The sequence below is a fragment of the Coturnix japonica genome, chromosome 3 (genome assembly GCF_001577835.2).
Source record: "Coturnix japonica isolate 7356 chromosome 3, Coturnix japonica 2.1, whole genome shotgun sequence".
In the NCBI taxonomy this organism is placed as follows: Eukaryota; Metazoa; Chordata; class Aves; order Galliformes; family Phasianidae; genus Coturnix; species Coturnix japonica.
Window position 1 is genome coordinate 51,456,617 of NC_029518.1, and position 18,003 is coordinate 51,474,619.

The 18,003-nt window shown below is 40.7% G+C and overlaps 1 protein-coding gene across 1 annotated transcript; it reads left to right on the forward strand.

Annotated features, from left to right (window-relative positions):
* The first annotated feature begins 3,075 nt into the window (after positions 1-3,075).
* On the forward strand, positions 3,076-16,962 carry SLC18B1 (solute carrier family 18 member B1). The gene is made up of 14 exons (XM_015858502.1): positions 3,076-3,206; positions 3,607-3,746; positions 5,429-5,524; positions 7,081-7,154; positions 8,024-8,171; positions 8,734-8,890; positions 10,012-10,148; positions 11,731-11,832; positions 12,631-12,722; positions 13,432-13,527; positions 14,268-14,342; positions 15,653-15,746; positions 15,854-15,900; positions 16,392-16,962. The coding sequence occupies exons 1-14, from the start codon at positions 3,104-3,106 to the stop codon at positions 16,465-16,467; spliced, it is 1,437 nt and encodes a 478-aa protein (XP_015713988.1). The 5' UTR covers positions 3,076-3,103; the 3' UTR covers positions 16,468-16,962.
* The last annotated feature ends 1,041 nt before the right edge of the window (positions 16,963-18,003 follow it).

An 18,003-nucleotide genomic window follows, 5' to 3' on the forward strand; every position in this document is an offset into this window, starting at 1 on the left:
CCCTGGACAACCTGATCTAGTAAATGTGTATGTTTGGTGGCCCTGCCAGGCAGGGGGGTTGGAACTACATGATCCTTGAGGTCCCTTCCAACCCAGGTCATTCTGTGATTCTGTGATTCTTATGCAAAGCCCTTTGATCTCCTACCTTTATGCAGCGTGTGGTGTGGGCCAAATGCAGGCAGCGAGGAGATGCTGAATGATGTGAGTGCTGGAGAGGCAATGAGTGCTTATAGAACTGCTTTTAGAAGAAGAAGATAATGTAAATATCGGGAAAAATGTTGTTTCTGACAGGGCGGTGCTGCAGTGGCACAGGCTGCCCAGGAGGGGGTGGTGGAATCACCATCCGTGAATGCGTTCAAGAACCATGTGGATGTGGCACTAAGGGACATGGTTAATAGACATGTTGGGAATGGGTTGGCAGTTGGACTAGGTGATCTTCGTGGTCTTTTCCAATCGTAATGATTCTGAGATGTACTTTGTATTGCTCAGACTCCAGAAAGCACACAAATACAGACAATAGTGCACGCTGAACAGTGAAGCAGGAAACAGATGCTCTGCTGGAATTCAGAATAAAGGGGGGCTAAAAGGGGGATAGTTAAAGGTAGTTTATAGAAAAATGATTTAGTTAGTTAGGAAAACAAGTAAAGGAAACAAGGGGCCTGGGAGAGCAGGAAGGATGCAGATAAGGAGTGAGACCTCACAGAAGACATCAGGCAAGGAGGAGAATAGATGTTGTAAATACCAGAAGAGGAGTTGCATCCCCCTGATAAGAACAAGAGGGGGTCTGCATGCTAAAGAACTATTGAATATGTATCAGAATTCCAAGAAATCATTGACTATGTATGAGATGTACCTATATCTGTGTCATGATTTTACAAGTCCGTGTGCAAGTTTGGTGGAGCTATCCCCCTTGCACCCAGCGCTGGAATAAACATACCTGCTTTATAACCCATCTCTGTGTTATAGAGTTTGATTCCACAAGTCAATGCCTTGTTTCTCTCTCCAGGGAGAATGTTATTTCCTATATCCATCTATTGCTTAATCTTCCTGTTCTTGAAAAGACACCAAATCTATAGAGAAGCTTTTGTGTTGAGTGGAACGGTAAATCAGTCTCACTCTCCAGGTCATCTGAGAATAACACAAAGTCCTTAGTCAGCCATAAGGCACGTTTGTATCACTGCATAAGTGCAACGTATTTTCTCTCTGGGAGGTGAAAGTATGCATATCATACTATCATACTCACGGTGAAATTATAGCCTAGTACTCTGAGAGCAGAATATAGAAGAATAGTTTCCCTAGAACAGTTGCAAGACAACAAATATGTGCTGAGAGTTATCTATATGTAGGTAGGATATTTTCATTGGCACTGAGCTCTGTGTTGAAATGTTGAAGGGCAGCTATTTGTATTTATATATAATAATTAATGAAAGTGTATAATCCATTTTGAAAGTCCACTCCACTACACAATGTGTTAATGTGAACTTAGTGCTCACGATTGCCCTTTGCTCACTGTTGGCACTGCCCCACCTGTTGTACCATCCTACCCAGTTTCCTAAAAGGAGTATCAAGATTACTAACCTCTGTATTTGCTCTTGATTTGGAGTTATGATGACCATTTAACACCCTGCTGCTTAAGTGCTGGCACACTACCAGGAGGAATTATATATTTGAACCATGCATTACAGTCCTGTACTCCTGGAAGAGCCTGCCTGTGCTCTAGGGGGTTGAAGTGGTGTCTGCGCCAGCAGTGGCCCAATGTGTCACTGAACAGCCAGCCCATCAGAGGACCTCAGTCCTCTTGAGATTTGCTTTTATTTTCTTGAGAATAACACACTCTTGTGAACTTTTAACTGTCATGTTCTGAACTGTAGAGGTTTAGGAACTGAGCAATGAGGAGTTCAGACAGTGATTTTTTAAGTTCATAGCCATAAACATATGCCACACAAAATACATTGTCAAAATACGCTTTAACAAAAGAACCGTTCTTCTTCGGGACTGATAAATAACTTTAAGGCTTCCCAGTCTTGTGACAAGAAAGAATTGTGGTTTTTCTTGTCACTGTTGCTGGGATCTAAACTTACATAAATAGGAGCACTTGCTCTGAAACATCCCCATTATGCATCTCGATATTAAAACCAGTGACTAGATGGAGTACTGATAGCACAGCTAAAATAGTGCTTTTAGGAAGTGGTTACTGATTTGTCTCCATAGCAATAGGTGCTCTGCCTTTCACTGGGATTTGAAGAGGTCCCTAGCTCATTCTTCATCTCCTTCCTCATTTTCCTCCCCTCACAGTAGGAACCTGTGCTGACTGCATAGATCCTATTGCCTTCTTCCCAAACCCAGCCTGGATTTCCTCCTGGCCACTTTATAGCCATTCGTTCTCTAACAACTCTGCCACTCAACCCTCTTGTTACTGTGCACTATTCTGCTCCTCGATGAAGGCTGTGTGACCTTGCCTATTTCAGCACTCCCAAGCAGTGATGCTGAATCACCCTTTCTAAAAGAAGACAGAGGTGTTGCAGCTCTATTTAAACCAAATTAGTATTTGTGCTTAGCATGCAAATCAGCATTCACACCTGAGCAGTCTGACTATGGTGGTAAGATTTCTAAGAACCGCCTTCAGGTCGGTCACACCGAGCAGAGTGAAACCTCCAGCGCCTGGTTCTCCTTGACCTCCAAACCTTTGCTCATCTGGCCTCACTGCAGGTGATCTCCTGGGCACTGCAGCCCCTAGCGATCACAGCAGCGTGATATTCACAGGCCATTGCTGGGACAGGTGTGCGATGTGTTTGGGAGCCAGCTGCTTGCTAGCGGATTGCACGGCGCCTGGCGTGGCACAGCACACCTCTTGCAGGGTTCAAATTGGAAGACATGAGTGACACCGCGCTGCTCAGGATCCTTGTAGAACTTCCGACATAAATAAAGACTTACTGAAACGGTCGGAATCGAAACCGTAACATCTCATCGAGGCTGCCGCGGTCAATAGAGCCGAACTCTCCGACCCCAGCGCACCCACATCCGCGGCACCGCCGGTCAGGACGAGCCGCATCCCGAGCATGCTCAGTGACCGGCGCTGTCCCTGCCCCGCTGCGTTGCCAGCATGCGGCCTCTGCCAGAGGAGGCGGTGCCGGTCATTGCGGGCCCGCCGCTCTTCCCCATGGGCAGCCGCACGGCGGACGGCGCGGGGCCCGAGCGGCCGCCAGGTGGGAGCAGGGCCGGCACCCCGCGGGACGGCCCCTGGATGGGGCTGCCTCAGCGTGCGGGGCGGCGCTGGGTGCGGGAATGGGGGGTGTCGTGCTTCGTGCAGCCCGCCTGATGAGCGGGTGCCCCCTGAGGCCGAGCTTGCGGGACGGAGGCTGGAAAGGCACCGCTGCCTCCGGGAGAAGCGGCTGACACCGCCGGGTGGGCGCAGGAGGACCGAAATGCGGTCGGGACTGTTTGTGTCGTGTGCCGGGCAGGTGGTGCCTCTCTGCGCTCCTGTGTTAAGGGGAAAATACTGCTGTGTGGTGAGGAGGACGCACGTCTTGCACAGAATGTGATTTCCAAATCTATTTTGTAGAATGTACTTTTCTCTGTCCGTTTTTCGTTTCTTTTTCATTTAAGAGGATGGCACACCAGAAGCGCCTGGTGAGGAATCGAGAAGGCTCAGCAGGCAGCAGCTGTTTACCATGCTTGCAGCAGCTTCCATAAACTTCAGCTCAATGATATGCTATTCCATCCTGGGACCCTTTTTCCCCGGGGAGGTAAACTACCTGTCTGTTCTTTTGTTTGTGTTTTTCACCTTGAAGCTTTTAAAAGGATCTTGAGCACCATAGGACCTTTGTAACTGTGGGTGAGTTGTGGTTTGCTCTCTGATTATGGGAATTGGTAACGACTGCCTGGTGCTGGCTAAAATAGCTCAGAGTGTAAGTAACAGTGACCTGGTTCCTGCCCACGGACTTATTTCATTGTTCCTTTGGCTGCACAGGAGGCAGCAAGTAAATGGCAGAGCAGCATTTGCTTGCTTGGTTTCACATGTGGTCGCTTTGCTCTAAGGCTCCACAGCCATTTCCTGCTGGAGCTTCCCTGCTCTCTCAAGTCTAAGAAACAGGTATCCCAGCCGGCACCCAGCTCTTAGCATGGGAGGTGATAGATTATATAGTAAGTTATAGGGACGAGATAGATTGGAAATAGAAATGAAGTAGTTTTTTTGCAGTGTTGTGTAACAGTTTGGTGATAGAGCTGAGATTAAATCTCAAGCCGTGTCCTGACTTGCATTTCTGTACCTTAACCTCTCGATGACAATTTATTTATTTTTTCCTCTGTATTAACTTATGCTTGACTGTCATTCACCGTGTTAAAATTGCTGAACTAGTAACTGCAGGAAAAAATATACTCTCTGCTTATGCTGGGTGACTGCAGTGCTTAAGTGTGGGATGAAAAACACTGCCACGATGCCCTTGCAGCAGAAATCCACTTCTCTCATGACCAGGTTGTTCCCAATTCCTAAAAGGAAATGTTGAAATTTTTGCCCTTAATATGCCAGTGTAAGTGTGCTGTACCAGCTGGTTAAGTAAAAAAAGAAATGCTTGGCACTTGTTATCATAAAATATTATGAGTTGGAAGGGACCCACAAGAATCACAGAGTCCAACTCTTGGCTTCACATAGGACCACCAAAAATCTAAACCCTATGCCAGAGAGTGCTGTCCGAACACACCTTGAGCTCTGTTATTTGGGGCCGTGACCACTGCCCTGGGGAGCCTATTTTGTGCCCACCTCCCTCTGGTGAAGAACCTTTCCCTAGCCTGACCATCCCCTGACTCAGCTCTGTGCTATTCCCTTGGGTCCCATCACTGTCACCAGAGAGCAGAAATCAGTGCTGCCCCTCTGTTCTCCTGGTGAAGGACTATAGGCCACCATGAAGCCTCTCTTCTGGCTTCTCTGGTCTGGGCTGAGCAAACCAAGGAACCTCAGATGCTCCTCGTGCATCTTGCCTCCAGACCCTTTACCACCTTTGCATCTATCCTTGTGTGCAAAGGTGGGCTACAAAGATGATGAAGGAGAGACATGACACAGTGAAGTTAACAGACTTCCCTGTTTGTTGTCTTCTTGCTGTGAGTGAGATTAAATCTCTGCAGGTAGAGTGCACCAGCTGGAGCAGTGGGGGGTATAAAGTCTGTTCACCTGAAGTAGCATAGCATGCAGTGCAGCGTTTCTATTCTTTGAGGAATTAATGTTGCTTTTCTCTTGATTATGTATAGCTTAAGTAGAAGAGGAAGATGTCTTTGAATTGTTGTAAAGTTACCTCACAAGCACCTGCTGCCTTTGAGAAAAGAAATTGTTTTGTAACTGCACAGACAGAATTAAAGATAATTTACAAAGCATGAATGTTACTCACCTGAAGAGTTGGCCTCCATCTTTACTTAGTTGTGATCTTTTTTGCAGGCAATAAAAAAAGGTGCCAATAACACAGTTGTTGGCCTGATTTTTGGATGTTTCGCTTTGGTCAATTTCTTGACGTCTTTAATCTTGGGAAATTATGTAAGTATCGTTGAAGCTGTGATTTACTTGTCTGATGACACAGATTGCTCCACAAGTATAATTGTGAGAATTGGGTGAGAAAATAGATGTTTCTTCAGGAGTGCTCTTGAAAGGTTGTCTGCGGTAACTGGAGCCTGGCCAGTCAGTCTGAACCTGGTTTAGGTCTTGTCAGCACAGTTTAAAAATTATTCTTCCATAGTTCCCAAAAGCAGCATAGTGTTTCTGAACTGCCACTGCTTGTTCTATGGTTTGCTTTTTTTTTGTTTCCCTCTCTGGTTAACTTCTGTTTGCTTCAGAACAATCTGTCCATCAATCCTCCTTTATTTTATATCTTCCACTAGCCTATGTTTTATTTATTTCACATGTGTACACATTCAGTTTTATTTGTCTGTGTTAGTAAGGTGGGGCTTTTTATTTTTTCCTTTTAGTGTGCTTCACCCTTTTTTCCCTGGTATGTTGCCTTTTTCTTAGCCTGTCCTTCCATCGTGATGCTGTTGTTTAACTCAGTTTCCTCTTCCACTTCAACTGCAATATGAGGTCAATGTTTCCAGTTTTTTTCAGCTTCAGTTTTCTTGCAGAATCACTCTTTTTTCTCTGGTTGGATCACTTATAGATAAGTTACATCATAATTTGTTTGTTTGTGTGCTGAATCACTGCTTTTTATTAATCCTTGGCCAGAACTTATTAGCATCATACCCTGCCTAAGGTTGGGGCTGCTGCAGGTGGTCGCATTCAGCTATGGCACAGCCTTGCCAAGTACTTCAGAGCAGAGAGAGCCACCCTCGCTTGAGGACAGGTGGAGTGTGTCTTTGCCAATAGAGGTGTGCAGTCCAGCAGTCAAAAATCTTGAGGCTATCAATGAAACTTGGTGTAATAGAGGTTTCGGTGTTATTGGCTGAAACAGGAGGATGCTGTCCAGGCCTGAGCAAGACAAACAGTCTGAAATACCTGCTGTCCTTAGGGGATGTTACATTGTAACAGCTTGGAATTGGAATACAGTGTAACAGCTCCAATGTACTTTGTTACTGGATTAAGTTTTCCGTCATGGCCTGTTCTCAACCTTCACCTTAGTGAAGAAGTCTGGAAACCAGGTGATTTTATCTGGTAATAAACAGAAGACCTGAAGTTACTATACCTAATATTCCAAAACTTCCTATTATTAAGGGTCCTTTAAATCAACTTCTGCTGACTTTCCCAAGCCATGTGTGAAACAGGTGTTGCTGACTTGGCACTACTGACTTTACTGGAGGGGGAATGTATTAATTTTATTTGGTAATGAAGAGTCCTACAGCAATCTGCTGCCCTACAGAAGCTGCAACATGCAGCTGTGAAATAGTTAACCCAACCATTGAGTTTCCAAGCTGAAAACTGGGTTAAGTCACTTAACCATTTAGAATATTTTTAGGTTCAGTGTGAAGACACACAGGCAGGAGAAGCATCTCCAGATCTTTTGGTTGTATGGGCTGTAAAATACTAATAATGCTTTGACTTTTTAACAGCAACTTTGAAAAAATTGTGATTGAAATAATAACTTGGGGATTATATTTAATTTACAGCTTACAGTGATTGGAGCAAAATTCATGTTTGTGGCAGGGATGTTTGTTTCAGGATGTGTAACCATTCTGTTTGGGTGAGTAATTTTTGTTTGCTTGCTTTCTTGCATTTGTTGTTTGCATCCAAATGAAAAGGAATTTACGGAACAGTTGGAAACTCTTGGACATCTTTTAGGTGTTGCTTAAGTCATTTTATTTATTTAATTATTTATTTTGCACCTTTGCTTTTATTTATCACTTGGAAAGCCCAAAAAATGCTTCTCCTTTTCAAGGTTTCAAGGCTCGTGTAGTTCTTGGAAAGCTAAGGAGAAAGTTTCTATAAATAAAAAAGCTTCCACAGTCAATGAACTGCAAGCAATCTGCCAGTGTGCAGCAATAAGGGAACTACTTATGCATAATGTTTTAATTGTTGCTTTCTTAAAAATAAAAAATAAATAAAAAAATAAAAAATAAAAAACCCAAACCAAAATAACAACAACAAAAAACCAATTCTGAGTGTAAATAAGAAGATTTGTCTTGCAACCAGTGATTTGCCTGACAACGAGTGGCTACTCATTATAGGGGAAAAAAATGTATTACTAAAAATAAACTAAGTTCTTATTACATAATTCACCACATCTGACTCCTTGAATCACTGCTTGGAAAAGCTATGAAATTCAACAGAGAATGGCATTGTGTGGTTTTGGATTTTTTAGGAGTTAGGAGGGTTGACTTTTTCTTCCCTTTTTTAGCATCACAGAAAGGGGGAAAAGGATAAGGATGAGAGAAGAGATTTGGTAGAATTTGAATGAGTATGCTGATGTGATTCAAAAAGATGCAGCGATACAAAGTATTGTGTGTCTTACAGTTGTGTCCTTTTACTAGCAACAGTGATGTTCCTGAGCCATTTTTAATGTCTTATTGCATCCAGAAAGGTCTGTATTTACTTGATATTTTTTTTCCCCAGGATGTTGGACAAGGTGCCAAGTGGACCAATATTCATTGGTTTGTGCTTTTTAGTAAGAGCAATGGATGCAATAGGTTTTGCAGCAGCAATGACAGCATCATTTTCAATCCTTGCAAAGGCATTTCCCAGTAATATAGCTACTGTCCTGGTAAGTACAAAAAATGGTGTTACAACTGAGTACTCACAATACAGTTAATTAGCTGTAGGCAGTTCTAAAACTGGGAGGATAAAATCTACTGTCTCATATGAAAATGTATTCAAAGTTATCATATAGCCTTTATATAAGATGCCTGATTGGCTGTAATTTAATAATCTGAGTTTTTCCCACTACAGTTTCAGTGTTTCCTGCCTCTAGTGAGTGAATCTAGTTGGCCAGTTGTGGGGAAAAAAAGTTTTAACTAGATATGCTCACTTAAATCCAGGAGTGCGCATTCCTGCCCTCCATAGAGGCCATAGTGTAACTCTGCGTGTGGGAGAGGTGATCACTTCAGCTTGGGTTGGCCTACAGGTGTTTTCCATCAGTAAAGCATTTGTCCTGCCTCAGGACTTATACATCTGGATGACAGCTGAGTGGCAGTGGGTATGGGTACAGTTGGTTTGAGTAGCCTTCCTTTTGCTATCCCACTTTGTAAAGGTCATTGTAACATTGGAATTTCTCAATATACTGACTTTTTTTTTTTTTTTAATCTGCTTTCTTTTCCACCGTTTAGGGCAGTCTTGAAATTTTTACTGGGCTTGGACTGGTGTTGGGCCCACCTTTAGGTGGCTTTTTGTATCAATCCTTTGGTTATGAGATCCCTTTCGTTACGCTGGGATGTTTGGTATTGGTCCTAGTGCCTGTGAATATGTGCTTATTACCAAAATATGGTAAGCCCCTTTCTCCCTAGCTCCTTTGTTTACCTTAATTTTTTGTCTTTCTAACTGGCCTTTAGAAAATTGTTGGCTTCTGGAATCTGATTCAACCCAGAGGGTTGAATTAACTTGCAATCTTCATCAGGCCCATGTTTTAGCAACTAATACATGCAGATGGCCTGGAATTAATTCAGCATGTCATGTCTATTTCTACAGAGGCTTAGGACTCTTGAAGTAAGCTGAGATATATTTTTGTGTGTCTCCTTAGCTTCAGAGCCTGTGAAGGGTCAGTAGTAACTGCTTAATATCAGTTTGTCATAGCCAGCTGAAGAAAGGCAGGAGATAGGCTTTGCGTAGGACAAGAGAGCTTGGTGTGTTTGAGGATTTGGTGGGGGGAAGAATTATGGTGAGAACAAGAAGGGGATTATTTGTACTGATTGGTACCTGATCTGATTATTATGAAAGAACATTAAAATTAATAAATGCAGGGGATAACAGAAGTTCTGGAGATCATATGCATTTGGTTAAATTTTAGATGATCCTGTTTGGGCAGAAAGATAGCTTAAAGATGAATCTTCACAAAGGATGGTGATTGAAAGGTTCTGATTTTTCTTAGATTTTAATTCTGAGAGAAACAGAGTAACTATAAAATAGTTTTTTGGTTGTTTTTTTCCCCCCTCATTTTTCTTCTTAAATTCAAAAGCCTTGAAGATTAACTTCACTTATACTGGCTTTTAGAAAAAACCTACTGTGGTTAAACACATGCATGCTTGAAACTACACTAATAAATGTAGCTCTGAGTTGGTGGATGCAGATGAGTGAACTTTAGTATTACATATGCTCTGAGATGGCATTCAGCAATTAAGGCACAAACAGCATCAAGAAGGGAGCCTGAATTAGAAATGGCATCCAACAGAGGCACCTTAAAAGAAGCTTCTTGTCTTGAACATGAATGGAACATGTAGGTGACCTGAATTAGTGTTAGTGTACAGATGAAGTACTAGGAGAATTCATTTTCCCTTGTTTTAAACTGAAATGTATCCATGAAATTTTCATTGTATATGGACTAGTGGAGAAGTAACTGCATTTTCACAATATTTTTATTTCTTCTTTTTCTTTCTTTTCTCTCAAATCAGATTCGATCCCTAGCAAGGAATCATTTTGGAAGCTCTTTCTTCTGCCAAAAGTCTTATTTCTGTGTTTTACTATATTTTCTCTAAGTGCATGCTTGGGCTTTTTGGATCCCACAATGTCTCTATTTATCCTAAAGAAGGTAAGTCCTTCTAATGTGCAGGAAAGTCCTAACATGCAGTGAACATCTGGTTAAAAAAAAAAGAAGTACTTTAAATTATCCCAAACAATATTGCGCCATATTCATTTCATTTGGTTTAATTAACTTGATTTCCAAATAATTTATATAATCGATTGACACAGGGTCTCAGGACCTTTGAGAATGAGGAAGTTCAGGGCTTTGAAAACATTTGCTTTTTCTGCTTAATTGGCTTTCAGCTGCAGGAGCAATCCTCTCAGCAGGCAGGTTTTATAAACCTTCCTTGCTGAAAGCAAATTCTGTGTTGCAACAGTCGTTTTCAGCATCATGTCTCTTGATGGGGAGATGGTGCCAGAGCCCTGCTTTCACTTATGACAATGCCAGAGAGAAACTGGTTGTAACTGGGTAGTTGGCTAGCTGGGTTCTTCAGCACTTATTAAGAGGCAAATGTTTTCCTTGCTTTGGATTTATTTTGATATTTCTATCTAATTTTGTTTATTTGTTTTTCCAATAGTGTTTAAAGTAATTAATTTAGAGGGAATGGTTCCTACGTGAAATTAAGCAGTGCTTTTTGAGTTGCTTATACATTTGTTCTCTAGGGCATAGCATTTTGTAAGACATAATGCCACTGCTACTTTTTCCCTGTCTAGTTCAGCATTAAATGTACTTATCCAGGATGGAGAAGGCATGGTGCTAACCTTTTACATCTTCAGAAATGTGAACATGTCTTCTATCACCCAGACAGGATCCAGTAATTATCCCACTGTCGTGTAGTGTGCTGCTTTTTCCCTGCTCTGTGCTAGCAGGTACTTGCTGTGAAAGGACTGCAGCCTTCTTGGCAATTGTTCTAACCACAAAATTAGAGTTATTATCATGTTCTTGCATATGAAGAGGAAATACTGAACGTTTATGTAGTTCAGGCCACATGAAACGCCCTTGAATACCTTCTAGCTGTTCTAGCATTCATTTGAGAGGCTTGTGTGCATTTGATTCATTATGAATTTTGCTTCAGTATACAGATTTTGCTGCATTATGAAAATGTATGCCTTGGGATGTTTGAAAGAAGCCTCTTATTCAGTTCAAAAGCCATTGTTGTGTTTTACAGTACTACTTCTTTCTTTTAAGATGTCCCAGTTAGCAGTGAATTCCTATGGTTTTTATGCTTTTCTAAATGAAACTAGAGCCGGAGGTTGGAGAGATAATGATTAAATCTGCTTTCATTTCAGTATATGAAATACCTGTTTCAACTATGCCAGATATCAGTGTTAGGATCCCATGTGCTGGTGTAGAGATCTAGGATAATGTTTGTGCCTTTTTTTTTTTTTTCTCTTTAGTCTTATCTGAGTACAGTCATGTCAGGCTTTGTTATTATGTGCCTAGAAATGGATTGGGAATGAAACTGCCTTCACTGATGACTTGAAATACTTAACAAAAATTTGTATGAAATCAATAAAATGTGTAAAACTGTGCATAGATTTCATTAATTTGACCTAAAATACAATTCTTGGATTGTCCTTTAATTAATGTAATTTGTATGGTTTGTGTTGTTTTGTTGTGTTTTGGGTTTTTTTTTTCCTTCTTGTAGTTCAAACTCCCAGCTGGATATGTGGGCTTAGTGTTCCTGGGTTTGGCACTCTCATACTCCCTGTCTTCTCCCCTCCTTGGACTCCTAAGTGACAAAATACCAGTGAGTACTGTCCTGGTTGCTTGTATGGTGGTGGTGATGTGCTCTGTGTGTTTAGTGAAAAGTGGAGGACTTCCCATATTGAAGTAATGGACATTGACCTGCTGTTGTGAAGAGATCTGTGTTTCAGGACTTTGCACGTGCACTGAATAATGCCAGTTTAAGGTCTCTTTTCCAAGGTCTGGATTGTACAAGAGCATACAAAACTGACACTGGTTAAGTATCTTACAGTTTAAATGTACTGAACTTTCTTGTGGTGAACTAAGCGCAATGTTTCCAGCCAGTACAGGACAGACTGTTAAAATATGTTACAGTTATTCATGCATTTGCCCACATCTGATTTTATCTACTTTTGAGAGGAGTAAGATGTATGTAAAACTGCATCGTTGACAACCATACTAATTGATCAAGGATAGTTCTGTCCTATTTTTTTTTCCTCCTGGCTGAAACTATTAATGATCTTTGTATGTGAAAACTGCTTGCAGTGCTGTACTGTATTTCTTATGCTAAGGAAGAATGAGACCTAAAATATTTTCTAACAGAGCAGTACCCTTATTCGCTATTCTGAAATCTCTGTACTAAGTACTTCTGACAGTGAATGTGCTGGTGACAAGAAAACATAAGTTCAGTGTTTCTTAATGTTTAGAAATTGTGAATTCCTAGCTTATGTGTAATGATGGTCTGTAGAGCAGCAGTACTTTTGAAAAGATGAAGATTTAGAAGAGGAGTATTGGAAACGACAAAATAGCTGCATTACATGTTCGCATTTTTAAATTGCATGCTTCTTCCTTTCTTTCACAGCGCCTCAGGAAATGGCTGCTGGTATCAGGAGGCCTAATAACAGCCCTGTGCTTTTTCTTGTTGGGACCTGCTCCTGTACTGCACATTGAAAGGTTGTGAATTGCCTCTTCTTGAACCTGTCTCCTGAAGTGATGTTTTAGTTTTTGCTAGCATGGCCATTATGTTTGTCCACAAGTCTATGTTTAGCACTTCTGACCTTGAAACAGAGTGTTCTTCACTTCTGACCAAGACTATTAATGTAAATCAAAGAAATTACCTGAAAATTGAGGTGTAGCTAAGGTAGAAATGATAGCATTTTTAAATAGATCCTTTTTCTATGTATTTTGTTTGCTCATGTTAATGTGTGCACTGAGAAGAGTGCTGCTTTTTTATTTTCCTTTCCTCCCAGTTCTGTGGAACTTCCACTTCAGCAAAACAGAATCCCCTTTCTGTCTTATTTTCCAATCTTCTTAGTTTAATCAGTGTTCGTTAACTATGGGCTTTACACATGTGGCTGTATTACTAAATTAAGCTCATCTGTCCACCGCTTCTCTGGTGTGTTCCTCTTAAGATTAACTTAATATTTGATAGAGAAATATTTAAACTGAGCATGCAACATTAAAATGCTTTGCTGAAGTCCTTTTGTTTTTTCTTTAAAGCATAGAGATTTATTTTCAATTCTAAGTGTTAGTGCTGTTCTTCTTGACTTCAGGAAACTTAGTCTTGTGTTGAGTCAGCTTGTTTCGATGTAACAGCATTCAGTCAAATGGTGTCTTGATCTGAAAAGAATCTTCAGCTGTTTTTTAAATGCCTCTTTTGCAGTCAGTTGTGGATGTTTGTCCTAGTGCTGGTTTTGCTTGGCTTCTCCCTTGGAATGAGTGCCATCCCAGTATTTCCAGAGATACTGCAGTGTGCATAGTAAGTAATTGTCCAGTGTTTCAACTGTAGGAAGCTCAAGATGTAACCTATTTTCAGAGGTGAATGCAAAGTGGTTTTTTTGTGTGGCTGTTTCCTCGTGTTGAGACCAATGCAGTGAGTAGCAATTATGTGCTTCTTCCACTACTTTTTTTGTCCTAGATTTTTCTGACTGAGTAACCCATTAAGACACAGTCATATTATGAGTAAATTTTTGTAGATGTGTGCTTCTGTGCTACAGGTACAATTAATGGACTTACAGTCTCATAGTATGGGGTGACTCATGTGTGGTTTTATTCACACAGGACTTATTTCACCTTCTTAGGAAGATTAGCCTGTAATTTATACTGGATTTTCAGTCTGTGCTGGCATTATGCCAATAACTGGCAAGTTGCAGTTGCTTGAAGTACAAAGTCTGTGATGTGGCTTGACAGCAATGTTATAAAAGAGTTTTGATTTACTTTTCTAAGTATGTTCCCCTTGAAGCAGGGTCGTTCCTTCTTAAAAGCCACCTATCGTTGTTTTACACTTGCCATGTGAGATATGGAGACTGAGCAACGGTGTAATGTTAGAAGTCTCCCCAGGAAGAGACATGAGAGGTGATAAGTAGCAATTCACTGTTCTAGAAAAACAGCAAAGATAAAGTGATAAACAAGTGTGATTCAACCATTTTAGGGGAAGGCTGTAGATTGAGACATGGTAATGTATTGCACATCTCTAATTGTGCTGTCTTCCTGCTGTAGTGAAAATGGATTTGAAGAAGGCTTGAGTTTACTGGGGCTAGTGTCTGGACTCTTTAATGCCATGTGGTCCCTTGGGTATGTATACAGTCACCTTTTTATAGGCTACAGCATTCTGTTGTTCTTCACTATTGCTGTGTGAAAACATGCTGAATTACGTGGTGTCACTGTGTTGACTTTGATTCAAGAGATTCTGGCCATATTTGTAGTAGACATGTTAAAATAAGGCTTTTATCCTACAAAGGAATGGACTTGTCTACCTTTAAAATGTATTGCCTTCATATAAAAAAGACTGCATTGATTAAATGGGTGTTAGTTTGCCCTCCTTAATGATTATTTTTGTTACTAGCGAAACCTTTGATATTTATTATAGACATAAGTAGACTCTGATTTATTTTTTTTTTATTTTATTTTTTTTCTACTCTTGCATTTACCTCCTTTTTTATGTTCTGGGTGGAACACCCTGTTCTCTTTCAACTACAGCCATTACTCAAGGTCTGCCTTTGCAGAGCTTAGCAGAGTGTTCCTGAATTTCTTACCCAGTGGTTGTCATAGAAATGAGTGAAAGATGCTGCTGACTTGAATGACTCTTCGAAGTTGTTACTCAGTGAGAAATGAGTCCCTCTATTGGCAGCCACTTTCATAATATTCTCTCAGTCTGTGTAGTCCTCTGTGGCTACAGATGGGTTTCAACTGCACCATTTTTATAAGATGAACCTGACATCTTGCACTTCAGTTATTTGGTGTAGGGTTCGGTACAGATAGATGCAGTATAAAGTTAGCAAAACTCAATTTCATGGTGCTGCTGAGCATGCTGCTATTATGACTGGCTTCCAGGAAATCTCTTGTTGTACAGAGTTTCATCCCTTGCTGTAGCAAGTGATAAAATTATGTAGAACTTTTGCATAACCTATCATGGTGTTCTTAGACTGACACAGAGGTGCTAGGATGTTACATAAGCTCAGCCTTGTAGTGAGCACAGTAATGATAACCATATCCGTCATACAGTGCCTTTCTGCCTGCTCATATCCATCTATTTTCAGGTTTGGATGGTTTAAATTTTCAGAGATTAGGGCTTAAGTTTCTTTTATGGTAGAAGATATCTATATAGGCACTGTTAGAACATTGGAGCCCCCAAGCCATCCAGGATACAGAAAAGAGTGCATTCAGCACTATGATGTATATCATGTCTACAGCTGAGGAGGCAACTAAGCAGATATACTGGGGCCATGACAAACAAAGAGTTAATACTTGCTGCCTAAGTCAGCTTCTTTGTTGATGAGAATCAATGGAGAAAGGCCACAAAGTACCATAAAACCTGTGCAGATAACATAATCTGTACCTTTTATTTATTTGGTATATCTGCTCCTCTTTTTGATTTGTTACAGGGCATTTATAGGTCCCACTTTAGGAGGATTTCTAAATGAAAAGCTGGGTTTTGAATGGGCATCAGCCATCCAAGGAGGATGGGCAGTGTTAAGTGTAAGTGATAAATGTTTTGCTTTTTGTTGCACTTAATATCTGTTGCACTTAAGAGCTGTTGTATAAGGTTGTTATTATCATGATTGTAAATGACTGTTTTCTCAAAGGGACTCGCAACTGGAATATTTTATATTGCTGAGGCCACACGGAAAAGGTATGTGGAGTTATTCTTTGTGTTTTACTTAACACCGTATAAAGCAGGTCTCTGGGAACTATGCTTCTGTTTTTTCTTCACTGCCAATCTGATATTAAATGACAGAATGAGCAGTAAAAAGATTACTTATATACATCTCTATTCTTTACTAAATCCTCACTGACCTAAACAGAGACCCGAACTAGGTCTTGCCTTTTCTCCATAAGCAATTGGGCTTTATTATGGCATTATCATGACTTTACTGTGATATTAAGGAGTAAATAGTTCTGGTGGCTCCTCCAGAAGGATATCTGTGAACTGTGTCAGTAGAAACGAGATGCGTGAAAGCAATAATACGTAGTTCTGCACAACACTAAGGAAACAAATTCCATGATCCACTTAGCTCTTTCCATATTTTGTGAGATTTATGTTATAATATTGGTATTACATAGAAATGACTACAGAATGTTAAACCTGTTTCACCCCTTCCATTTCCTTCCTTCTGCAAACAGCTCCAGTTCCAGCCAGTTGCAAAACTCTCCAAGCGATAATGAAGAAAGAACTCATCTATTGGGTAGTGAAACATAACCATGAATGTTTTTGATTCTCTGTTTATTACTGTGGTTTAACTTAGTGTTGTGGTGAGTGGGCTTAACAGTGTTTTGTTGTTCTGGACTTGGGATACATGATCTTCCTAGTGAAGAACCAGTGGTGGTTTAGTTGGAGCTGCATCACTGTTTTGAAACACTAAACACTGACTGCCTTTCTTTTGGAAGTCCTCACGTGGATCGGCTGCGCTGAGTGGCCCTCAAATGTCAGCCTTTTTAATTGTATTCTGTATACAGTGTTCCACTGTGTATAAAGAGGTGCGTTTCCAAACATCTGGCGACTGTACTTGAGCCTGCTGTGCATTACTCTTGGATAAAGCTACTATTTTGTTATTACGATTTTCTCTATTTTTTTAGAAGAAAGACTATCTTGTAATTCCTTTACTGACACTGTAAAATTTTGAAACAGAGTTTGAAGTGGCAAAGCATTTAAGCACAGTCCTGTTTTCAATAAAGCAACTTTTTTTTTTCCTAAGTTCTGTGACAGGAAAAGTCTTTGTGTCTACTAGCATTTATAATACATGAAAGTGCCTGAAAATGAGAAGTAAACATCTCCATGCAGAACTGATTTCTGGTCATAGAGGAGACGGGGTGCTCCAAATATGTCTGTGTGTGTACGTGTACATTCCTCTAACTTGCGGAAGCTTAGGTTAGTCTGTGAGATAACTCTTCTGCTAGTAAATGCGAGCTGCAATATTTCTACCAGCTGCCTGTGCAATAAATATACCTATCAGAAGCCTAGGGTTACCATTTTTCAACAGAGAGGAAAAATCTCCTCCTTCTAGGTACTAAGCACAAAAGGTGATGTGAACTGAGATATGGACATGCCATGCAAACTGACACCCTATTTTTAGTCCTCGGCTGTGACATGAGTCTTATTTTGTCTTTGAATCCAGAACTGGGCCCTGGAAGAGGTACTCTGTAGTATCCCTTTGTCCCATAGATAAGGAAAGTGGTTTACTCCTAGCATTTTGCAATCAGCTTCTGTTGTGAGAAGCTAGTGGAATTTACACAAAAAACATTCTGCCAGAGCACTTTTTCAGGTGCTGATGAGAAAAACTGCTGAGAGAACAGGGTACCAAAAAGCAGAAATATGCAGGTAATGGCTTTCAATTTGTATCAGATATTAGATCTTTCTGAAATCTGGAGCATACCATTCAGCTTTTTTTAAAATGCCAGTCCTGCCCTTGCTGTTGGTGAGGCAGGTGAGAAGGAGCTGAGAGAACTAGGGGTAAATGCAAAGGGTAGAAGGTGCAAATCCACAGAAATGAAATTTCACTCTGAGGAATTACCCACTTTCCTACCTGATTTGTGCTGTTAAGACTTGAAGTGGTAGGGATTACCAGAATGTAAATGTCACTGAAAATAATGAGCTGTCCTGCAGCTTGTTTCAACTTTTCCTGTTGTCCAGTAGAAACAGTAGAAAATTAACAGCTCTGGCACTGCATCTTCTCCCCTTTTCCTTCTTTCACATTTGCAGTAGAGGTAAAAAAACAAACCACAAAAACTAAATTGA

What these genes read in the sequence shown, in the direction of transcription:
- SLC18B1 (XM_015858502.1), top strand. Translation starts at nt 3,104, where the DNA reads ATGCGGCCTCTGCCAGAGGAGGCGGTGCCGGTCATTGCGGGCCCGCCG. An exon ending in TCCTAAGTGACAAAATACCA is followed by an intron (nt 11,833 to 12,630) that starts GTGAGTACTGTC and finishes TTTCTTTCACAG; the next exon opens with CGCCTCAGGAAATGGCTGCT. An exon ending in GAGGATGGGCAGTGTTAAGT is followed by an intron (nt 15,747 to 15,853) that starts GTAAGTGATAAA and finishes GTTTTCTCAAAG; the next exon opens with GGACTCGCAACTGGAATATT.